The following is a 25,744-nucleotide window of genomic DNA, read 5'->3' on the forward strand; positions in this document are numbered from 1 at the left end:
TCAAAAACAGATGAGTGAATGATTAAGGAAAAATAAAAAAGAAGTGTAGCATTTTCATCTACATAGTTTTTTTTTTTTAATTTACATTTCAGATGTTGTCCCCTTTCCCAGTTTCCCCTCCGAAAACGCGCTATCCCATCCCCCCTGCTTCTATGAGGGTGCTCCCACACACACCCACTCCTGCCTTCCCGCCCTGGCATTCCCCACACCGGGGCATCCAGGTTTTAAGAGACCAAGGGCCTCTCCTTCTATTGAAGCCCAACAAGGCCATCCTTGCTACCTATGTGGCTGGAGCCGTGGTTGCTCCATGTGTACTCTTTGGTAGGTGGTTTAGTCCTTGGGAGCTTTGGGGTGGGGAGGTCTGGTTAGTTGGTGGTGTTATTCTTCCTAGGGGGTTGCAAATCCCTTCAGTTCCTTCAGTCCTTTCTCTAACTCCATTGAGGACCCCATGCACAGTCCAATGGTTGGCTGCAAGCATCCACCTCTGTATTTATCAGGCTCTGGCAGAGCCTCTCAGGAGACAGCTATATCAGGCTCCTGTCAGCAAGTACATCTTGCCACCCACAGTAGTGTCTGGGTTTGTGACTATATATAGAATGGATCCTCAGGTGGAGCAGTCTCTGGATGGCCTTCAGTCTCTGCTCCACACTTTGTCTCCGTATTTCCTCCCATATTTTGTTCCCTATTCTAAGAAGGACTGAAACATCCACACTTTGGTCTTCCTTCTTCTTGAGTTTCATGTGGTCTGTGAATTGTGTCTTGGGTATTCCAAACAATTGGGCTAATATCCACTTATCAATGAGTGCATACCATGTATGTTCTTCTGTGACTGGGTTACCTCACTCAGGATGATATTTTCTAGGTCCATCCATTTGCCTAAGAATTTCATGAAGTCATTGTTTTTAATAGCTGAGTAGTACTCCATTGTGTAAATGTACCACATTTTCTGTATCCATTCCTCTATTGAAGGACATCTGGGTTATTTCCAGCTTCTGGCTATTATAAATAACACTGCTATAAACATAGTGGAGCATGTGGCCTTGTTATATGTTGGAGCTTCTTCTGGGTATATGCCCAGGAGTGTTATAGCTGGGTCCTCAGGTAGTAATATTTCCAATTTTCTGAGGACCCTCCAGACTGATTTCCAGAGTGGTTGTACCAACTTGCAACCCCACCAGCAATGGAGGGGTGTTACTCTTTTTCCACATCCTCGCCAGCATTTGCTGTCACCTAAGTTTTTAATCTTAGCCTTTCTGACTGGTGTGAGGTAGAATCTCAGGGTTGTTTTGATTTGCATTTCCCTGATGACAAAAGATGTTGACCATTTCTTTAGGTGCTTCTCAGCCATTTGATATTCCTCAGTTAAGAATTCTTTATTTAGTTCTGTACCCCATTTTTAAATAGGGTTATTTGGTTCTCTGGAGTTTAACTTTGTATATATTGGATATTACCCTCTATGGGATGTAGGATTGTTAACAATCTTTTCCCAATCTGTTGGTTGCCATCTTGTCCTATTGACAGTGTCCTTTGCCTTACAGAAGCTTTGCAATTTTATGAGGTCCTGTTTGTCTATTCTTGACCTTAGAGCATAAGCCATTGGTGTTCTGTTCAGAAAACTTGCCCCTGTGCCCATGTGTTCGAGGCTCTTCCCTACTTTCTCTTCTATTAGTTTCAGTGTATCTGGTTTTATGTGGTGGTCCTTGATCCACGTGGATTTGAGCTTTGTACAAGGAGATATGAATGGATCGATTTACATTCTTTTCCATGCTGACCGCCAGTTGAACCAGCACCGTTTGTTGAAAATGCTGTCTTCTTTCCACTGAATGGTTTTAGCTCCTTTGTCAAGGATCAAGTGACCATAGATGTGTGGGTTCATTTCTGGGTCTTCAATTCTATTCCATTGATGTACTTGCCTGTCACTATACCAATACCATACAGTTTTTATCACAATTGTTCTATAGTCCAGCTTGAGGTCAGGCATGGTGATTCCACCAGAGGTTCTTTTATTGTTGAGAATAGTTTTCGCTATCCTAGGTTTTTTGAAATTCCAAATGAATTTGCAGATTACTCTTTCTAACTCTGTGAAGAATTGAATTGGACGTTTGATGGGAATTGCATTGCATCTGTAGATTGCTTTCAGCAAGATAGCCATTTTTACTATGTTAATCCTGCCAATGTATGAGCATGGGGGATCTTTCCATCTTCTGATATCTTCTTCGATTTTTTTCTTCAGAGACTTTGAAGTTCTTATCATACAGATCTTTCACTTGCTTGGTTAGAGTCATACCAAGGTATTTTATGTTATTTGTGACTATTGTGAAGTGTGTAATTTTCATAATTTTTTTCTCAGCCTGTTTATCCTTTGAGTAGAGGAAGGCTACTGATTTATTTGAGTTAATTTTATAACCAGCCATTTTTCTGAATTTGTTTATCAGGTTTAGGAGTTCTAAATTTTTGGGGTCACTATCATATCATTTGCATATAGTGATATTTTGACTTCTTCTTTTCCAATTTGTATTCCTTCGACCTCCTATTGTTGTCTAATTGCTCTGGCTAGGACTTTGAGTACTATATTGACTATGTAGGGAGAGAGTGTGCAGACTTGTCTAGTCCCTGATTTTAGTGGGATTGCTTCAAGTTTCTCTCCATTTAGCTTGATGTTAGTTACTGGTTTGCTGTGTACTGCTTTTACTGTGTTTAGGTATGGGCCTTGAGTTCCTGGTCTTTCTAAGACTTGTACCATGAAGGGGTGTTGAATTTTGTCAAATGCTTTCTCAGCATCTAATGAGATGACCATTTTTTTTTCCTTTGAGTTCGTTTATATAGTGGATTACATTGATGGATTTCCAAATATTGAGCCATCCCTACATCCCTGGGATGAAGCCTACTTGATTGATCATGATGGATGATGATTTTGATGTGTTCTTGAATTTGATTTGGGAGAATTTTATTGAGTATTTTTGCATTGATATTCATAAGGGAAATTGGTCTGAAGTTCTCTTTCTTGTTGGGTCTATGTGTGATTTAGGTATCAGCATAATTGTGGCTTCATAGAATGATTTAGGTAGTGTTCCTTCTGTTTCTGTTTTGTGAAATGTTTGACATATTGGTATTAGGTCTTTTTTGAAGGTCGGATAGAATTCTGCACTAAACCCATCTGGTCCTGGGCTTTTATTGGTTGGGAGAGTTTTAATGACTGCTTCTATTTCTTTAGGGGTTATAGGACTAAGGACTTAGGGGTTAGATGGTTTATCTGATCCTCATTTAACTTTGGTTCATGGTATCTATCTAGAAAGTCATCCTTTTCATCCACATTTTCCAGTTGTGTTGAGTATAAGCTTTTGTAGTAGGATCTGATGGTTTTTTTTTTTCAATTTGCTCCATTTCTGTTGTTATGTCTTCCCTTTTCATTTCTGATTTTGTTAATTTGGATACTGTCTCTGTGCCCTCTGGTTAGTCTGGCTGAGGGTTTATCTATCTATCTTGTTGATTCTTTGTATAGTTCTCTTTGTTTCTACTTGGTTGATTTCAGCTCTGAGTTTGATAGTTTCCTGCAGTCTACTCCTCTTGGGTGTATTTGCTTTTCGTTCTAGTGCTGTAGGTGCGCTGTCAAGCTGCTAGTATATGCTCTCTCCAGTTTCTTTTTGGAGGCACTCAAAGCTATGAGTTTTCCTCTTAGCACTGCTTTCATTGTGTCCCATAAGTTTGGGTATGTTGTGCTTTCATTTTCATTAAAATTAAAAGTCTTTAATTTCTTTATTTATTTCTTCCTTGACCAAGTTATTGAGTAGAGTGTTGTTCAACTTCCATGCCACGTGGATGTGAGCTTTCTGTTATTTTTGTTGTTATTGAAGACCAGCCTTAGCCCATGGGCATCTGATAGGATGCATGGGATTGCTTCAGTTTTCTTGTATCTGTTGAGGCCTGTTTTATGACCAATTATTTGGTCAATTTTGGAGAAGGTACCATGAGGTGCTGAGAAGAAAGTGTATTTTGTTTTAGGATGAAATGTTCTATAGATATCTGTTAAATCCATTTGATCCATAACTTCTGTTAGTCTCACTGCATCTCTGTTTTGTTTCCATTTCCAAGATTTGTTCATTGATGAGAGTGGGGTGTTGTTGAAGTCTATTATTGTGTGAGGTGCAATGTGTGCTTTGAGCTTTAGTAAAGTGTTTTTGGATTTTTTGTTTTTGTTTTGTTTTTGCTTTTGTTTTTTTAATGAATGTGGTTGCCCTTGTATTTGGGACGTAGATAGATGTTCAGAATTGAGAGTTCTTGGTAGATTTTTCCTTTGATGAGTATGAAGTGTCCTTCTTTATCCTTTTTGATAACTTTTGGTTGAAAGTTGATTTTATTCAAAATTAGAATGGCTACTCCAGCTTGTTTCTTGGGACCATTTGCTTGGAAAATGTTTTCCAGTCTTTTACTCTGAGGTAGTGGCTGTCTTCGAGGTGCATTTAGTTTATGCAGCAACATGGTGGGTCCTGTTTCTGTATCTAGTCTGTTACTCTATATTGTTTTATTGGCAATTGAGTCCATTTATGTGAAGAGATACTAAGGAAAAGTGATTGTTGCTTCCTATTATTTTTGTTGCTAGAGGTGGAATTATGTTTGTATGATTCTCTTCTTTTGGTTTTGTTGAAAGAAGATTACTTTCTTGCTTTTTTAGGGTGTAGCTTCCCTCTTTGTTTTCCATCTATTATTTGTAGGTCTGGATTTGTGGAAAGATATTGTTTAAATTTGGTTTTGTTATGAAATATCTTGGTTTTTCCATCTATGTTCATTGTTCATTGAGAGTTTTCCTGGGATGGCATTTATGTTCTCTTAAGATCTGTATGACATCTGTCCAGGTTCTTCTGGCTTTCATAGTCTCTGTTGAGATCTCTGGTGTAATTCTGATAGGTCTGCCTTTATATGTTACTTGACTTTTTTCCCTTACTGCTTTTAATATTCTTTCTTTGTTTTGTGCATTTGGTGTTTTGATTATTATGTGATGGGAGGAATTTCTTCTCTGGTCCAGTCTCTTTGGAGTTCTGTAGGCTTCTTGTATGTTCATGGGCATCTCTTTAGGTTACAGAAGATTTCTTCTATAATTCTGTTGAAGATGTTTATTAGCCCGTTGAGTTGGGAATCTTCACTCTCTTCTAAACCTATTATTCTTATGTTTCCTCTTCTCATTGTGTCCTGGATGTTTTGGGTTAGGAGCTTTTTGCAATTTGCATTTTCTTTGACTATTGTGTCAATATTTTCTATGGTATATTCTGCACCTGAGATTCTCTCTTCTATCTTCTGTATTCTGTTGGTGATGCTTGCATCTGTGTCTACTGATCTCTTTCCTAGGTTTTTTATCTCCAGGGTTGTCTCCCTTTGTGATTTATTTTTTATTGTTTCTATTTCCAATTTTAGATCCTGGAAGATTTTGTTTAATTCCTTCACCTGATGGTTGTGTTTTTTTGTAATTCTTTAAGGGATTTTTGTTTTCTCTTTAAGGGCTTCTACCTTTTTAATCTGTGTTCTCCTGTATTTCTTTAAGGCAGTTATTTATGCCCCTCTTAAAGTTCTTTATCATCATCATGAGATGTAATTTTAAATCCAAGTCTTGATTACCTGGTGTTTTGGTGTATCCAGGACTTGCTGTAGTGGGAAAACTGGGTTTTGATGATGCCATGTAGCCTTTGTTTCTGTTGCTTATGTTCTTGCGCTTGCCTCTTGTCATCTGGTTATCACTAGTGATACCTGCTCTTGCTGTCTCTGACTGGAGCCTGTCCCTCCTGTGATCCTGGTTGTGTCAGAACCCCTCAGAGTCCTGCTGTCTCTGTGATCCTATGATTATGGGATCCCAGGATCCTGAAATCCTGGGGTGACCAGCTCCTGAGATCCTGTTGTGTCTGAGCTCCTGGGAGTCAAGCTTTCTCTGGGTGATGCAGGGGTGGGAAGGGAGTCAGAGCCCTGGGGTCTGCTCTTGGAACAGGTGCAAGTTGGAAGGAACCCGCGCCTCTGGCTGGGCGGGGGTTTATGTTTTCCTGGTTCCTGTGGGGGTCCCATCCATATAGTTATTAAATACGGATTTTATCATGGAGTATTTTGTGATATATAGTAGGCACATCCCATCATAAGTGCACATTACAGTATCTTATCTCAGTTTATGACTGGCAGCTAATGAATATTCAAAGGCAAATGAAAGGAAGTAGATGCAAATATGTAAACAGTATTATTGTGCTATGTCACTGAAGAAAAGAAAATGTTCTGCAGTTATAGACTAAGATTCTCATTAGGTGGATTAACCTTTGTAGAGAATACAATTCTGTGCACAGAAGGTTCTGTAACTTGTACCATTTATTCTAGAATCTTTTCATTGCACACAAGAGAGATTTTGTAAATACTAGCAGTTGATTCCTGTCCCCTCTCCTGGACAAACTTCTATTTTCTGAATATATGTTTACCTAATCTGAACATTTCTTATAAATGCAGTTTTATAACATGTAGCCTTACTAGTTATATGGGGGTTTTGTTGTTGGTTCTCAGCTTGACACAGGGACATATTTGAAGAGAAAATCTCAGTTGAGGAATTGGCTCTCTCAGATTGGCCTGTAGGCAAGTCTGTGGGGACATTTTCTTGATTAATGATTGATGTCAGTGAAGCGATTCTGGTGAGCATGGCTAGTATGACTTTGGCAGGCCTTTCCGTTCTCCCCAGCTCCCCCTGCTAAAAATTGTTAAGATTGCATCGCCGAAGCTCTCAAGAACTGTCAGACTGCAGACAAGTATTCCTGCCAACCAACAGCCTAAGTTTTGCTGCCTATTGCCTATTCCTATTGGTAGGATCTCATCCTCCTTCCCTGGTCTTGGAACTCCTCTACTACCAGGACCATGAACCTAGAAATGGGAGGACCCAGCTTACTTGGCAGGTGGTATGCCGCATTTCTCCATGGTCTTTGCTTGAGTTCCTGCCTTGGTGTCCCTGACGTGATGAACTATGATCAGGACACAACATGTGAGCTGAATAAACACTTTCCTCACTAAGTTCCTTTTAGTCATTGTCTTTATCATTAAATAAACTAGAACAGTAGCCTTTTGTGTTTGGCTTCTTATACATAGTATAATGTTTTTAGGCTTTTGTGTTGTGCTAGTTTTATGTCAACTTGACACAAGCTAGAATTACTTTAGAATAGGAAACTTCAGCTGAGAAAAATGCCTCTACCAGATTAGCCTGTGGATGATCCTGCATTCTATTTTCTCGATTGATGATTGATGTAGGAGAGCCCAGCTCTCTGTGGGCCGGGACACCTCTCAGTAGGTGGTCCTGGGCACTAGAAGAAAGCTGACTGAGCAGCCCATGAGGGACAAGCCTGTGAGTATTCTTCTTCCATGATGTCTGTATCAGTTATGCTGTCAGACTCTTGCCCTGTTTGAGTTCTTTCCTTGACTTGCCTCAGTGATAGACTACAGCTGTAAAATGAAATAAACCCTTCCCCTCCTCTTTATTGCTCTAGAGGCAGTGGGATCTGGGAAAGGGGAAGCTAATAAACGAGTAGGCTCACATCTCATGAGTAAACCGCACAATCCAAAGCACAGGCTGTACTGGCAGGCACATTGTGCACAGTAGTAGGCAAGCTGTATGCCATGCCCATAGAGGCATATAAACAAATAAGAAAAGCCAAGTGTAATGAATACTCTGAAATTAACTTACTCTTATTTACTACATCTGGGGTGGGGCATAGAAACATAATCCCAGAATAAATCTGTGTTATTGAAGAAACTGAGGTCACAGACTCTTGTCTTTGTTTCTTGAAGTTTTCTCACAAACACTCAGAAATCTCACAGGACTCCATTCTTGGGCCATGTTCTGACACTCACCAAGTTATTTTTGGCCATAGCATTTATAACAATACAAGCCCTAGTGAAGCCGTGTGTTACAGATCTGTAGTTCACCTTTAGAGATATTACTACATCATGGATGTATATGTTTTTTTTATTTGTAAGTTAATTGGCATTTGATCTGCTCTGAGACTCCTCTGAGTAATGCTGCTGTAAACACTTCTACATTCTGAGGGCTTATTCTCAGTTCTTATGTGTACTGAGACATGGAATTGCTGAGTGATGTGTAACTCTTGAAACCCTCAGGAACTGTTACTCCGTTTTTAACAGATTATACCACACCACAGAGTACCCACCAAAAGTATTTGGAGTCTGCTTTATGTATCTCCAACGGATAACTGTCAGTGGTTTTATTATACCTATTGGATATTGAGTAATAGCACGTTATAGCTTTGAGTTCTGTCATGACTGACAATGTTAAACATCCTTTCATGTGCTTATTGACCATTCTTATATGTTTGAAAAATGTCTCTTTAATCCATTTTAAAATTATGTTGTCTTTGTTGTTCAGTTGTTAGCAATCCTTTGGAATTCTGGAAATACTATTTGTGTTTCCATAATGTGGATTTCCTTTTTTCTTTAGATCTTTTAATGTACATGAGTATCTGTCTGCACATACATGTGTAGGTAAGTGGAACAAGGTCAGAAGAGGGTGTCAGATCCCATGGTGATGGAATTTCAGATGTTTGTGAGGAACTTCTTGTGATAAGGATAGTGGAACTAAGCTCCAATCTACATGATTGTCCAACAAGCACTCTTCACTACTCTCCATCTCTCCAGCTCCAACTCCTTTTCTGAGTGTCCAGCTCAGGTTCCTGGGATTACAGGTGTGCATCAGCACTCTCGGTTTACCCAGTGCTGAGGATTGACTCTTACTTCAGGAAGGCAGGCGGCTGGGGAAGTTGTTACTAGTTGACCTACACCCCAACCCACTTTTTGTGAATATCTCTGTATTGACATCTAGAATCAGGAGGTATGAGTTTCTTTACTTCATTCTTATGTTCAAAGATTCATTCTGTCCACTCTTGGTCCCTTGCAATTCCATGTGACATTGAGATCTGCTTGAAAAATTTGAAGTGGGGGGGGGTGGTAGGGAGCAAGATGAGATATTTATAGCGATTATGGGTCATGTTAGGAGGGTGGTAAACAACTTTTGTATAAATTGAAATCTGCTCATAGAAAGAAAACTTCAGGCATTTCTCCTGTTCCTCCTGTATGTATCATACAGTAAGTAAGCAAATAATTGGTGAGTGGAGGGTTTTTATTTCGTTTTGTTTTGTTTGATTGTTTTTTTTCGAGACAGGGTTTCTCTGTGTAGCCCTGACTGTCCTGGAACTCACTTTGTAGACCAGGCTGGCCTCGAACTCAGAAATCTGCCTGCCTCTGCCTCCGAAGTGGAGTTTTACATGTTCTCTGTTCAGTTAGTGAAAAGATTTACTTGTCAGCATTGTTCAAACCCTTTTCATGGAATGTCTTCTTTTAAGCATTAATAATCAAGAGGAACTACTATCACAAAAAGAAATAACTAGATATTTTTTACTTCCTGACAACATTAGATGGCTCAGTAGTTAAGAGGACCTGGGTTGGTTTCCCCTTGCGTGGCAGCTGACAGCAGTCAGTCACTCCAGTTCCTGAGGATCCATTTCTTTCCTCTGTCCCTGAGGGCACTGCAAACAAGATAAAGTCAGGCAAAACACACTTATACATGTAAAAGAAAATTAAAGAAATTTTAAAGAAAAAAATTAATTTAAAAAAGAGATCGGAGGAAATATCTACATTAAAAGGTAGCTAGAAAACAATATCTAAAGTGATTTCTTGCTGGTCTGTGGGTGTAGGGGAAGAGAGGGGAGAGAAAGAGCCCAGGTCGGGACAGAGTTCCTGTGCTCTGGGTAGGCGGATGTGGGAGGCCTGCCAGACGCTTTCCACTTGGCCCAGGTTGGGCATCTGGCTGTGTGAAGCCACTGGCATTCCACGCTGGATACGGCAGAGGAGCTGAGAACAGAATAGGAGCCCTGGAGCAGCACCAGGTCCCGGAAATAAGGGGAGAGAGGGCAGGGGAGAGAGGTTCCCACGCAATTAAGAGGCCTTAGTCCGGGCCTTGATAAACAGAGACAGTCTATGGTTTTAGAGCTTTATTGTAGAAAGGCAAGGGGAAAGAGAAAAGGTGGAAAGAGTAAGAGACCGGCCATGGCCAAGAGGAGAAAGGGGGAAGGGAAAGAGAGAAAGAGAGTTTAGAGAATAAGAAAGGTGAAAGCTTAGAAGTAAAAGCTTAGAGAGTAAGAGGGAGAGAGTGAGGTGGGGCCAAGCAGCCCCTCTTATAATGGCCTTGTTATCTTGCTGTTGCTAGGTAACTAGGAGAAGTCTAACCTGAAGGTCAGAAGCTTGGGACATTGTGTACGTGACTGCTAGCCATGAGCCTCTCCTGTGGGGGCTGTGGGGGTGGTAACTTCGATAGGAGCCACAGGCCCAGGAGACATGAGGGTATGTCCCATGTACGTGGGAATTACCACCCATCGGGTTCTGCCAGGGTTCAAAACCTCAGCTCGACTGAAGACCAGACTGAACTAATTTATTTGTTATTGCTAATTCCTTTAATCTACTATTAATCTAATTCATGGGTATGAATATACACATCTTTATGCTTATTCAATACATATGCTATTGCTTTACGGTGTATTTATAGTTTTACTTATGTACATATACGACTTTTTTGTATTATATAAATACCCAATTTTAAAACATGCTTTTTTAGTCCAATAATTTGTATCTAAAACCTTTCTTAATTTTTTTTAACCTAATTTAACTTATATAGAATTTCTTGTGATGAGTTTACTGAGGCCTTTTGGCAAGGGCAGGGAGAATCTATTAATAGGTACTTTCAAAAGAAGTTTTGTTTTTGTTTTTTTTTTAAACTACCCTAAAATCAGGGTCCTTGTGGATATAGCTCTCCTAAAAGTACAGGCCAGTTATGGAGTACCTTTAAAGTTACAAATCTGCCTTCTTTCTTTGTATCATATCTGCTGTGAGTATTTAGATTTTACTTCCACTTAACTGAGTTATATATCTACATACATACTATAAAAAGAACCTTCTCTGATGAGGGTAAGAGACTTTCTAATATATGTGTATACTGATAAGAATTTAACCTTTGACTATGTTCACTTAGCATGATAATAGTATTAGGTTCTCCCCTAGAGACTGTGACCTAGGTACTGTCTGTTTTTGGCCAGGTAGTGGTATGAGGCATAGGCTCCGTCTTGTGAAGCCAACTTTTATTTTTTTTAAAGATTTACTTATTTTATGTAAGCACACTATCACTTTCTTCAGATACACCAGGAGAGGCATTGGATACCATTACAGATGGTTGTGAGCCACCATGTGGTTGCTGGGAATTGAACTCAGGACCTCTGGAAGAGCAGTCAGTGCTTTTAACCACTGAGCCATCTCTCCAGCCCATTAAGCAAACCTTAAATCCAGTCAGAAAGTAGTTGGTTACTGTTGATAACATTCCTATTACTATTGGACGCTTGGGGGGGGGGTATTTTGCCAGGCCAGTCATTATCCTATATTAATCCAGTATTTGTGTTCTTTATTGACACTATTTCTTTTTGTTGTTGTTGCTCTGCCGTTTTTTACACTGAAAATGATACTGGTTAACATAAAGGTATATGTACATTGGAGTGTATTTCTCCCATACAACACTATCTTCCCCTATACATCCTTTCTTTCATTAGTCACCTTTGTCCCTTAATTTCATACCGTGTGTGTGTGTATGTATGTATGTATGTATGTATGTATATATGTATTTACATGAAATCTAAAGCCCACAAATGATATAAAACATGTACTGTTTATGCTTCTTGAGACTGACTTTATTCACCTAATGATTATCTCTGGGTGCATCCATTCTTCTATAAACAGAACTTACTTCTTTATAGCTAAAAGTTTTCTACGTGCGGATGTGCATGCATTGCTTTTATCCACTCCTTTGTAGATGGATATCTAAGTTGGCTGCTTAAGGCTGTTGTAAACTGCTTCTCTCTTTCTCTCTCCCTCCTTCTCCCTCCCCCCACCCCCATGTGTGTGTGGTGTGTGGTGTGTGTGTGTGTGTGTATGTGCGTGTGTATGCACAAGCACATGCATCCATCCATTCATCCAGGACACACAAATGATTAAAATTACCTTGTTAGGTAAAGGAAAATGCTATTTTCTGCTGAGCTAATTTTCAGTTCTAAATTGAAATGGCTGACTAGTTTATTTTCTTTTTTATGCAAGTTAACTGAACAAGGAACCAGACCAATTTAGCAGATTTTCATGCTGACTTCATTCAAACAGTTGCCTTTTAGATATACATGTAGCGTTGGATAAGAAAGAAATAGGCAAATTAATATTTAGGCTTCTATTTCAATTTTAAAAAAAAAGTTTATCTTGACTTTAAAATGGAGTCTTGTTTTTCTCAAATTTTATCTATTAAGCTATACTAAATTCTTTCACATTGTTTATTTTTAATATTTGAATAGTTATGGAAGTCATTTTTTAAATTAATGTTCCTTTGGTTTTAGAGTTTCTTCATATTTAATAGTTTTCTTTACTTCACAGAAATACCGGTATCAGGATGAAGAGGTACTTCCTCCTGAGCATATTTCTCCACAAGTCACAAATGAGGTGCTAGGTCCAGAACTGGTCCATGTCTCAGAGAAGAACCTGTCAGAGATTGAGAATGTCCATGGATTTGTTTCTCATTCTCATATCTCACCAATAAAGGTAGGATCATATCTACTTATTATTATTTCTAATTGCTATAATCTTTTGCTATAATGTTACTTTTGTTTAGAAATAATTGTTTACATTCATGTAAATTCCCCACTCTTTGCGTTGGTTTTGTTTTATAGTCTTAAGAGTTTCATGCTGTTTATTAGTGTTTCGGATTCATTTTTAAACACTTGATTAGCATCTTTGAAATCTCACATGTGAAATTTCTTGGTTGTGTCTCTTCATAAACAGTTACAATCTTGTTTTAATGTTTACCTTGTCTCAAATTCTACTATGTATTTAGACTACAATAAATGAATTCTTTTGTGTATTTTGAACTTTAATTTGCAGTTTTGTGCAACATTATATTCCTACAATTTATTATTTGATTTCACAATCTAGATTTTTCTGTTTTATAAGCCTTCATAATTTTTCTCTCTCTTAATTGGCATTGAATTATTTTCAGGTTATTGCTAGATCAAAAAAACAGGAAAGACCATCTAGACACTTGCCCTCTTGATAAATAGTGCCAAACTACTTCACAATATTTGTATGATTTTCACTTTCAAAAGCAAAATTTGAGGCTTTAATTGGTCATAAATACATGGTGTTGTTAATTTTCTCTTGATTTTGAAATGACATTTCATTATGACTTGAATATACATGTTCCTTTTTATTAGTGAGCTAGGCTATGCATACTCATCAGGTAGGCTTCATGTTTTGTGAGTTACCCAGGTAGGATTTTTGCTTGTTTTTATATGGAGTATGATTTGGACCAGTTTGTAAGCAGATGGGTTTTGTTTGTTTATTCTAAGTATTTGTTTAAGGGCCATTTATTTTCTTTTTTTCTGGAACTCAAACTGACTTGGGATCTTGAGTCCCCCTTTCCTGGCCTTCTGAGTGCTGCTGGGATTACAGCCCTTCTTCCTTCAGTTTGTTTATGTGATGTTTACACTGACTGGTTTTCCTATGTTGAACCATCCCTCCCTCCATCTCGAGGATGAGGGCTTCTTGTCATGGTGATGATCGTTTTGATGTGTTCTTGAATTCAGCTTGTGAGTATTTTATTATTTATTGCATCCCTGTTCATAAGGGAACTTGGTTATTTTTCTCTCCATCTTTTTTTTTTTTTTTTTTTTTTTGGTTGTTGAATCCTTGTGTAGTTTGGGTATTGGTGTGATTGTGGCCTCGTAAAATTTGTTTGGCTATATTCCTTCTGTTTCTATTTTGTGGAATTAATTTGAGGAGTATTGGTGTTAGCCCTTCCTTGAAAGTCTGATAGAATTATTTGCTGAAATCTTCTGGCCCTGAGATTTTTTTGGCTAGAAGACTTTTAATGACTGCTTCTATTTCCTTAGGGGTTATAGATTATTTAAGTTGCTTATCTGATCTTGATTTAACTTTTTAAGTGATATCTATCAAAATTATCCATTTTAGATTTTCCAGTTTTATGTAATATAGATTTTTAAAGTATAACCCAATGACTCTTTGAATTTCCTTGGTGTCAGTTGGTATGTTGTGTTTTCATTTTCATTGAATTCTAGAAAGTCTTTAATTTCTTTATTTCTGTCTTATCCAGTAGTTAATCAATATAGAGTTGTTTAGTTTCTATGAGTTTATAGATGTTGTTGTTGTTGAAATCCAGTTTTATTCTGTAGTAGTCTGATAGGATGCAGAGTTATTTAAGTTTTTTTTTGTATCTGTTCAGTCTTGCTTTGTTCCATGGGGTGCTGAGAAGAAGGTATTCTTTCGTGTTTGGGTGAAATGTTCTTTAGATATGCTAGGTCCATTTAACTTATAACAACTTTAGCTTCAGTATTTATCTGTTTAGTTTTTGTCTGGGCAATCTGTCTTTTGGTTGGGAGTGGGATATTGAAGTCTCCCACTCTCAGTGTGTGAGAATCAGTGTGTGTTTTAAGCTTTCTTGTTTCTTTTACAAACCTGGGTGCTCTTTGCATTGGGAGCATGGTAAGAATTGAAACATCATCATGGTGGATTTTTCCTTTGATGAGTATGAAGCTTCTTTCCCCATCTCTTGATTCATTTTGGTGAAGCAATGTCAATCTTTGATGTTGAGGTGTGTTTCTTGTATGCACCAGCAAGATGAATCCTGTTTTCCCATTCATTCTGTTAGTCTGTGTCTTTTTTTATTGGGGAATTGAAACCATTGGTATTAAGAGATATGAGTGACCAATGATAGTTAATTCAGTTATTTTAGTGATGGGAGTGGTGGATATATGTGTGTGTTTCCCTGCTCTTAGTTTTGCTGGTGTGAAAGTATTGATTTCCTGTGTTCTCATGGGTGTGGTTAACTACTTGGATTGAAGTTTTTCTTCTCCCTTCTGTAGGACTGGATTTATAGATGCATATTGTTTAAATTTTACTTTATCATAGAATACTTTTTAAAAAACATTTTATTCATTCATTTTGAGTTTCACACCATGTACCCCAGTCCTGCTCATCTACCTGTCCCCTCATATCCCCCCTTTGCCCTTGCGTTGCCCCTCCCAAATAAAACAAGCCAAAAAAAACAAAATTTTGTTCTTACAAAAATCCCAACTCATAGAAAACATCTCATCATGACAGCTATAGTATGTCACAGTGTGCCCCACAGTCTATCCCTCTGTCCACATATCTTCACTTGCAGATGTTCATTGCAGTGAGTCATTGGTCTCATTCGAGATCTCTGGCATCTGTGACATGCTAATATTGGATCCTCATTGAGACTTCTGGTTATCCTGTTGTTGCGCTGTGTCATGGAGATCCTGCAGCTTTGGAACAGCAGAAATGGCCTTTTCATATGTCCCAACCATTAGTAAATGATAGAGATTTTGGGGAGGACCAATTCAGAGCTCTAGATCTGGACCTGGGCGGTAGCTGCTGGTCAGCCTGCCAACTCTCTCTTAACAGTACCACCAAGGAGAACTCTCCAGCACTTCTCCGACTAGACTACCTAATGCTATCATTGGCAGGAGGCAGGGTCAGCTCTCCTGCTCTCATGCCCTTGGGGCCAGCTCACCCACACCCACACCTCCAGAGTCAGCTCCACTGTATTGCCTAGGCAGTGCCCTCTCTTCTGAGTGCTACAGCCAGTGAGGGGACAGGGCTAACTGTCCCCCTCTCATGACCCGCCCAGGTCACTCTCCCAGGTACTACAGTTGTCATGGAGGAGGAAGAGACCCTCACCCCTGCACCTATGTCTCCTCCCACCTCATAGCAGACTAGTGTTGAGGACAGTTCTCTCAAGCTCTGACCCTCAGAGCTGACTCACCTGTTCTCCTACTCTGACTCACCAGAGTCAGCTCTGCTGTGCTGTCCAGGCAAGATGCAGGGCCCACTTACCTGATTCCTATATGGTTCTCCTGAGCTCATGGTCCTGTGGACAGCTTTCCTGACTGCTAGAGGTGTTAGGAGGTAGAGGCATCACTTCTGCACCTGTGCCACCCCACAGCAGAGGAGTGGCAGGGTCAGCTCTCCCACATTCATGCCCTCATGTTCTTTAGTGGTAATATGAACCAGGGACATCAACACCAACCCCTGCATCTGTATGTAGCCACGGACTCAGATACTCAGTGTCAACTTGGGCTAGGACCTCACCATGGCCCCAGGTAGCAGGATTGCTCACTTATTACCGGCTACTCCTCTCCACTCTAGAGTCTCCAGTTTCATCTCTCTTCATAATGTTCAAGCTGCTCCACTTCTCTTACCCTCCCATGTGACCATCACATACTTGTATAGCCCTGCAGGCTGGCCACTCAGCTAGTGGGCCCCTGGGTGATGACCTCCTCCATCCTTGCTTCGTGGTGTGGCAGCAAGCTGGTGTCTGTGACCCACGTGTGCCATGTGTTGGAGGACCGGTCTGGGTGACATGGTGGTCCTCAGGACTCTGTCTTCCTCCTCTTGTCTTGTACTGTACTGTTTGGATTTGATTTTATTTCATTTTATTAGTCCTAGGCATAAGACAGCTTTGGCCACTAAGCCAGGCATCAAGCTAGGATGAACAAAGGACTGCCATCTGCTCTGCCTCTGACTGATATAAGAACAACACCACCAACAGGGTGTTTCTTTACCCATCACCAGGGAATGGAATATCTTTTTTTGTTTTCTCAGAACATCTATGATGATTGAAAGTTTTTCTGGGTGTAGTAGTCTGGGCTGGCATATGTAGCCTTTTAGAGTCTGTAGAACATTTGTCCAGATCCTTCTGGCTTTTAGAGTCTGCATTGAGAAGTTAGGAATAATTCTAATAGATCTGCCTTTCTATGTTTCTTGCTCTTTTTCCCTTGCAGCTTTTAACATTCTTTCTTTGTTCTGTATGTTTAGTGTTTTGATTATTACATAGCAGGGGAACATTATTTTCTCCAACGTATTTGGTGTTCTGTTTGCTTTTTGTGTCTTTATAGGCATCTCCTTATTTAGATTACGGAAATTTTCTTCTATGATTTTGTTGAAAATATTTTCTGGGCCTTTGACCTGGAATTCTTCTATTCCTATTATTTTTAGGTTTGGTCTTTTCATAGTGTCCCAGATTTCCTGAATGTTTTATGTCAGGAATTCTTTTAGATTTAATATTTTCTTTGACTGGTGTATTCATTTCTTCTATTGTATCATCAATGACTGGGTAGGAATTCGTTCATTTTCTCTTTTAAAACACACATCATCTTCATAAGTTGGTTTTAAGGTCTTTTTCTTGTCTTTCAGCTATGTTGGACTATTCATGGCCTTATGTGGTGAGACAACTGGGCTCTGGTGAGGACATACTGCATTGGCTTTTGTTGGTTGTGTTCTTGCACTGGTTTAGGGTGATTTTAGGTCTAGGTGTCAATTTCTGAGTTTGTTTTTGTTGCATGGATATTTTATTCCTTGGTTTCTGTTTTCTCTTTGGTCTCCTGGCTGATGTGGCCTGTAGGAGGCTGGACTTCTGACAGCTGGCAGGGCCTCTGATTGAGGCAGGAGGTATGTGCCCAAGTTGCAGGCTGGGGCACACCTCCTGAGGAAAGGGCATTGGGGAGGGCCACCAAGAGAATGGGGAGGTCCACAGGTGGGTGACCTATCTGACCTATCTGGACTTCTTGTTTGACCTCTAGTCAAGCAGGAATTCTTTCTGTTTCCTTTTTTTAGGGTGAATAAAGATGTACTGAATAATCTTTATAAAAATGATGTATGGGGCCATTTCTTTAAGATAGATTCCTGGAGGTCAGATTAGTGAGTAAAAATTATAATAACATTTTAGTAAGTTTTTGATATTTGACACAGTGCATTCTGTTATAATTGCAATTTAAGAATAATTTGGGGGATTTCTTCTGCTTTTCCTTTCTGTGTGTAGGTTATTGTGGTGGTTATCTTATAAAATACTTGTTTGAGAGATAAAATGAGTAAGAGTAGATAAAAATAATATTAAGTAAAATTATTTGAGTTCCTTCAGCTTTTCATTAGAAGTAAAAATGTATACAACTTAAAATTGATAGATTCTAGCCGGGCGTAGTGGCGCACGCCTTTAATCCCAGCACTTGGGAGGCTGAGGCCAGCCTGGTTTACAAAGTGAGTACAGAGAAACCCTGTCTCCAAAGGGGGAAAAAATTGATATATTCTAAAGGGATAAATGTTATAAGGGACTCAGCAGTGAAGTATAACTTATAAAATATGTTCAATTAAGATTAACAACCTCTTTTAGAGAAAAAAAGCCAATGCAGGGGCCTTTTCTATCTTTACAGTATTGTGGTTGTAATGAAGTGAAATCTTTAAGGAGTTTGTGCGGCTCAGGATGTGATTTACTGTTTGACAGGATCACACAGGTATAGAGTGCATTCTGATTGCTCCTTTTCTCCAACCCCTGTTGGCATCTTTCTCTTCTAAGTCCCTTTCCCATGTTTGTATCTTTTTTTTTTTTTTTTTTTTTGTGACCTATCAAGGGTTTAGAATTGCTCAGTGGAACCTAGCAGGATCACCAGTGGATACACAAGTGAAGACAGTGATTTCAGTCCCCTAATTTATCAGGAGCTAATTAATTAGTTCATCAGGGAGGGGTAGGACCCTGATGATTCCCCCCTCCAGTTTTGGCTGAAAATTGACAAGTCCACTCTTATTCAGCCCCAGTGCAGATAACCATAGCACCTGTGAGTTCCTGTTTGCAATAGCTGGGCCATGTCCAGGAGAGAGCATTTTTACATCCCTTTTCCCTATCTTCCAGCCCTACATTCTTTCCATGCCCTCTTCTTTAGTGTTCCCTGAACCTTGGATGGGGGTTATAAGTACCTTCTTTAGAGCCACCAAGATGGTTCAGTGGATAAAGGTGCTGTTGCCATGCCTGATGACCCAAGTTTGATAGCTGGGACCAATATGGTGGAAGGAGAGAACCAACTTCTGTAAGTTGTCCTCTGACCTCCACATACGCACCATGACACACATGCACACAATGAAAATGCAATAATAAAAAAGAATGAAAAATAGACATCCTGTTGAGGGCCCACCACACAAGTATCCCTTGCTTTCAGCACTGTAAGCAGCCAGGACTCTGTATTCACCACTGATCATTGCAGAGAAAAGCTTCTCTGATTGAAGGTAAACTGGAAAGGATACTTTCTGGCTAGTGGTGTTGGGGAAGTCTCAATAAAGAACTTAGGAATAGAATGCTAAGAAATAATCCCAATGAGAATAAAAAGGACATAGTGGATAAGTTCAGGGATTAACAATATTATCAGGACTCTTAAAAACAGTGAGTTAAGACCTAAGGAAAATAGTCAGAGAGTAAATTAAAATAAACACAAATTCAGCCTTCAGAACTGGTCCAATGTTAGGTGAAGTGACAAAGGAGGGCATTTGCCATATATATGGGAAATTGTAATGACATGGATAAACAAGAATTTATACAATTTTCCTTAATGGTGAGGAAAGTTTTGTTTAAACTATATGTATAATATAAGTATTGGTAGAAGGAACTTAAAAAGAAGATAAAGAAGGTTGATCCCTAAACTGGATTTATTTCCTACTTTCATACATCTCACACTGCAGGAGTGAGAATATCGCTAAAGGAAGTCATGGTCACATAGTTTCTCTTACAGAAGAAAGTTTAGAATCAAAGGTAATCCTTTTTACTAAATGCTATAGGAATATACTCTTTCTGTTTCAAGTGAAAAATATGCAATTTGAAATTAATCATTTTTATTACTATAGAGCAATACATTAGATTTTTCATTTTAAATGTATGTGCGCTTGTGTCAGGTTGTGCGTGCATCACATATGTATGCACTCAAATGCACACACCCCTCTCCAGCCAGAGGATCTCCAGGAGCTGGAGTTATGGGCAGGTCGTAAACTACCAAATGTGGTCTCTGGGACTCTAATTTGGATTCCCTGAAGGAATAGTCCATGCTCTTGACCTCCAGATGAAGAATTTTGCACATTCTCCATTTCTTATTGGGATGGCCTAAAACTAAGGCCATATAATTTGTATACAATTTGGCCACTAGATGGTGCACATACAGAATGAATTTACTTACATGAGACAGCAGTGTGTGTGTGTGTGTGTGTGTGTGTGTGTGTTTTCATTTTTCTAAATAAATAGCATTCTTTGTTCACTAAGATTACTAAATATGTGGTATTTTAATTATACCTAAAGGCTTCTGGGTTTATTTGTAAGTTTAGAAATATGTTTATAAATAATCAAGGACCTATTCTGTATAATTTTGAACTATCTTTACTTCTGTTTAATTTTTCTGTATTATAAAATACATATTACATTCCTAACTTGAATTCCTATGATATTCAAGTTTTGCATAATGGCTATTAGATATATACAGTGCTGGGGATAGTGCACACCTTTAATTCTATGGGCAGAGGAAGGCAATTCTTTATGAGTTCAAGGTCTTCATGGAGTTCCAGTTCAGCTAGGGCTACACAGTGAAACAATATGTGTGTCCGTGCACATGCATGTATATTGTATTGGTCTAAGTTCTCTAGAGAAACAGAACTGCTAGAATGAATACATATTTATATTTATTATATGACACATATATAAGTCTTACATTAGATAGATAGATAGATAGATAGATATCTTACAAAGCTATGGTCCAGCTATTCTAACAATGGCTGTCTCCTGACAAAAAGTCTTAAGAATACAGTAGTCATTCAGTCCATAAGGCTCAATATCTCAGCTTGTCTTAAGTGCATATCAGAATCCTGAAGAAGTAGGCCCTAAGAGTGAAGGAATATACTTGCCAATTAGAAGTGAGAGCAAGCAGACAAGGATTAAAACCTTACTTCTTCCATGTTTTTTATATTGCTGCCGTCATATAAGATAGTCTTTCTACTTCAAATGATTTAGTCAAGAAAAATTTCTCACACTTGTGCCTAGAAGTTTGGCTTTAATTAATTTCAGATACAGTTAAGTTGACAACCAAGAATACACGTATGTGTATGTGGATTTTGCTTTACTAATGAAGCTTTCTCTAGCTGCTGAGGTTGGAATTCTAGTGTGGAATGCTAGTGGGAAGATGGCTCAGTAGGTAGGAGCACTTGGTGCTTTTCCAGAGAACTTGAGTTTGGTTCACAGTGCCCTGGTTAGGTGACACACAACCACCTGTATGTAATTCCAGCTCTAGGGTCCCAAAGCTGTCTCTTCTAGCCTCCATAGGCACTAGCACACATGGCAGACACAGAGTCACACAAACATATGAATAGATACATTTAAAGGAAAAGTTAAACTGTATAAAATGTTAATTTCTGGGTATCCTAAGAGGTTAAGAGCAATTATTTTTGTTGGTTGCTTTAGGTGGCATATTACTTTTATTCTCTATTTCAAACAAGCTTTCCAGGTTTTTCTATAATGAACTTAAATTTTGTTTTAGTGAGGTTAATCTTTCAGTTCTTTTGTGGAATAAATAAGGCAACTGTAAAGCAAAGATCTATCCCTTGACCCAATTATGATGTTGATAAGCACATTGTTCTGTGTGCGTGCACTGTTGTGCAGTCGATGGCCTATATGAATCATAGATTTTTGTTCTTTGGGTAACAAGATACTTGTTTGTATAGAGCAGCTTTTTGAGAAATTGGAAGTTGTGTAGTAAATAGATTGAATAAGCATACAGCATATTTAGTTGTGCTTTGGAGAAACTTGGAGTGATCTCTAAACTTTGAATTGTACCTAAGCTCTTTGACTTTCTAGGATGAGTTTGTGGACACTGAAGGATTATTCTTGTGTCTGTATTGATACTGTTTGCAATTTGATGAAGGAGGTTTGCATTTAGTATTTGTATTGTGTCCTTGTCATAATCCATAATATCAAGGCCTGTATCAAAACTAGAGTGTTATGTTTTGTTTGATTTTTTTTTTTTGTCAGAATATATGGATCAGGACACATTTTGGAATCAAACGGTATATACTATCTATATGAACTATATTAATGAGCTCTTTATTAAATACCTGGACCATAATAACATTTTGTATTTCAGGAGGTCTTTTTTTGTTCTTTTGGTTTTTTTTTTTTTTTTTTTTTTTGTTTTTCGAGACAGGATTTCTCTGTATAGCCCTGGCTGTCCTGGAACTCACTCTGTAGACCAGGCTGGCCTCGAACTCAGAAATCCGCCTGCCTCTGCCTCCCAAGTACTGGGATTAAAGGCATGCGCCACCACACCCAGCTTTCAGGAGGTCTTATTCTTTCCTTCAAAGAGGATTCTTAGATCTGTATCAACTTTTAATGTTTTCATATATTCCTTTACTAAACATAAGTAGAATAGAATCACAGTTTGCAAGCTGGTTTCCTAGTCCTTGGAAATAAACACCAAACTCTAATCTCTTTGGGAAGGCGTCTTATTCCTGAGAATCCCATGTGGTTCTCTGCTCTTTGGGGACATGTCTTAGGTAAGGTTTCAATGAGATACTATGGACATTTTTTCTTCTTGAGCCAAATTTGCAATGGACCCAAGGGTGTGGCTTGTAATACTATGTCCAGTAGGTTACATTTAATTCCTGCCTAGAAGTACAGACATAAGAAAGATTTTGTCCACGTCTGAAAAATACTCGTGACTGAGCCTGGAGTGTGTGTTGTGTTCGTACAGGACTGAACATTGATTCAGTTATTATCAAGTAGCACTTTTGTTTACATATACTTTCTCAATGGACATCTATTGTAACATATACTGATATAGCACAGCATGGCTTATACTTGAGAATCTGCTTCTTAAACTTGAGAATGTTAAGAGTTACTTAGGGAGCTTTTTAACTAGCATTCCGGGAGCTAGAGAGATGTCTTAGTGGTTAGGAACATGTTAATTCCTCCAGAGGACCTGAGTTGAGTTAGTTCAAGCACCCATAACAGTTTCCAAACACCTGTAACTCCAGTTCCAAGGGACCTGATAATCTGATGCCCTCTTCTGGCCTCCCTGGTCACTTGCAGATGTGTGGCTTATACACATACACATACACATACACTGAGACCTTTAGAGATTTTATAGTAAAAACCAGGCAATTCTGAGGCTAACTACTATAATGAAAAAAAAACTACACACAACAACAAAAAAAATCATTGATTCTTTTTAAATGCTTATTAATTTAGAAATCAAGCAGCATTACTTCATGAGCCAGAGTAGTATTTATACATTGTTTCATAATGAAAGGAATTATTGGTGTTCTTTTGCACATTATAAACTCAATCTTATAACTTTAAGGATTATTATATGCCAGAAGACAGTGCATATTACTCCTTAACAGTTCTTTTTATCATAAAAGTTCCAGTGGCCATTTATGTATTTTACTGATTAATCTGTTCTAAACTCAGTAGTTAAAACATTAGAAATTAATACACCTTGTAAAATGATTTTGCTATATTATAAACAAATTTCCCTAACATTAGATCTTCAGAATTCAACACGGTATTTTCAAACAATTTGAAAACCAATGCTAAATAATATAAGATTCATTGCAATGTTAAAATTTATGAATAGCAGATATTCTTTTAATGAGATCAAAGCTGTTAGCAGAAAGAAGCCTTATATTTAAAATTCAGTTCATATTTATAATTTATGTAAGCAGTGAAGATGCCATTGGATTTTACACTACGCTGATGGGAACTTAGTAACCCGGGCTTTCTCCACCCAGTGCGTTAAATCAGTCATCCCCAAAGGGTCTTGGTAGCCCAGTGTTTATAACCTCCTTCTTTACCTGCTAATCGACCTCACTTCCTGGATTTCAGTCCGGGTCTAGTTATCAGCTAACAAAAGAACAGCTTTTGGTTCCTGCAGACGCTGGTGAAAAAATAATCACGAGAAAGAAATCCACCTTATGTCGTCTTTTTCTGTCTGCAAAAATAAACTCAGCCACCATACAGCTAACAGGTACAGAAGGAAGATACAGGCTCGGTCATAGGAAGAAACTGCAGAGAAAATGAGCATCATTTCTCAAGGTTTTTATCTCCCTGATCTACAAGTGATGCTGCTGTAATTGTAGCTGCAGTTTTCACCGATCATTCACCACTCAGCAGCTGGTAGAGAAGTAAGACTGCTTGGCAACCACCTGCAGGGCTGCAGAGATGAATTACATTTTCGGAAACAACACACTTCTGTACTCTCGCGCCAGTCGAGGAGGCAATGCTAGCTCTAGCCATGGCTCAGTAGGCCCTAAGCAGAAACACTGGGCAAAAAAGGGCTCGTCAGATGAACTGCAAGCCGAGCCAGAGCCTTCCCGCTGGCAGCAGATAGTTGCATTCTTCACTCGAAGACACAGCTTTATTGACTGCATCTCGGTAGCCACCAGCTCCACCCAGGTAACAGGCCACTTGTTGAAATTATTTTCAGTATATTTATGTTCATATTTGCTTTGCTACGATGTCTTAGTGCAGATTTATTATTAAAAATGAATCTACTGTGTTGTTATCTTGGCACTGAAATTTTATGTTTTTAGTCCATCTATGCAGGTCTTTACCACAGAAGGGGAAATGAAAAACATTTTCCCTTATGTTATGTAATACTAAACAAAACAGTCTCAGATTCTACTAAATGACTTCTCTAAAAATGTAAAGTCATTAACATGTGAGTTAAAATACAAGTTAATGCTCATCTTATTTTTAGATGGTGTTAAATGTTATGAAGAATGATGTTTGAGCAAAAGAAAATCACCTATTTAGTTTTTGTATGCTAGTAGATAATCCTGGGGAGGCATAGTAAGAAACAAAAGGTAGCTTAAATGTTTTCATTTTTAATGTTTTGAGAATAGGTTAAATGTAATGTAGTTAGCTAATATGATATATATTTATCTTAGTTAAATTTATTTATTCAAGATATTAATGACTATCCATTTTACAAATATATATTGTCTAAGAATAATCTGGAATTAGTAAACTTGTATAATTGCATAGTCATGGAATATTTTTAAAACATTCAAATTTTAAAGATGCTAGCAAAAAAGTCCCATAAAATTCCTTCTTTAAGGGGAAATGAATATTGAATGTAGGAGACAAAAATAAACAGTTGAATGAATGCTTGTGGTTTAGTATAAAAGAAGACAAAAGGAAGTATTAATATTTTAATATATATTTTAGCAGCAAAAAAATCAACTAGTGAAAATAAAAGGGTAAAAAATAGTCTAAGAACAAATTGAGAATGGTTTTTCCTTTAATGTCAGTAAATCTTAATGTGTATACAGATGCATATATGATCTTTTGGGCCTTTAAAAATAAATTTCCTTTAAAGATTATTTTTTCACTCACTAGAAGCAGCACAATAAATATAAATATAACTGCCAACCTGATTATTTGTTTTGGTTAGAGTTTTCTCACAATGTTTTGTGGTAGTAAAATATCAACTCCTAAAGTCAGAAAACCTACCCATTTCTTATATGCTTGAGATGAAATTACATATATAGTCACCAGGGTTCCTTCCAGCCAGAACTTACTGATAGGCAGTGACTGACTCTTAAATTAAAAAGTGACTGCTCTGAGCATTTTTTTTCCTGCTTCTGATCATAAAAGAATGAAAAGATTAAATGTTAGTGCTACTAGTTGTTACAGATAAATATTAAATAATATTTTCATAACAATAAAAAGATACCCTAGTCTTTATGGTTTTATAAATAAACTACTGTTGCATATACATATTGATATATTTAATGTTCATCTTAA

General features: G+C 38.2%; 1 protein-coding gene and 1 non-coding gene across 33 annotated transcripts in view; one reads left to right on the top strand and one right to left on the bottom strand.

Moving 5' to 3' along the window:
* Dlg1 (discs large MAGUK scaffold protein 1) overlaps positions 1–25,744 on the top strand; it is a 209,914-nt gene that overhangs the window by 67,183 nt on the left and 116,987 nt on the right. For 25 of the 32 annotated variants that reach the window (NR_045516.1, XR_003951751.1, XR_003951752.1 and 22 more), the window contains one exon: positions 12,481–12,645. Coding sequence is in view for 28 of the 32 variants with exons in the window: in NM_001252435.1 (NP_001239364.1) it covers positions 12,481–12,645 (165 nt within the window). In the remaining 4 variants the exon portion in view is untranslated. Of the gene's footprint in view, positions 1–12,480; positions 12,646–22,093; positions 24,392–25,744 lie in introns of those variants that run through there. The other 7 variants (XM_006521769.3, XM_030248961.1, XM_017316867.2 and 4 more) reach the window with 2 other exon arrangements.
* Positions 16,575–16,718, bottom strand: Gm24879. The gene has a single exon (XR_003951997.1). It is a non-coding gene; the product is annotated as a small nucleolar RNA SNORA48 (small nucleolar RNA).

The sequence above is a fragment of the Mus musculus genome, chromosome 16, assembly GCF_000001635.26.
Source record: "Mus musculus strain C57BL/6J chromosome 16, GRCm38.p6 C57BL/6J".
NCBI classification, from domain to species: Eukaryota; Metazoa; Chordata; class Mammalia; order Rodentia; family Muridae; genus Mus; species Mus musculus.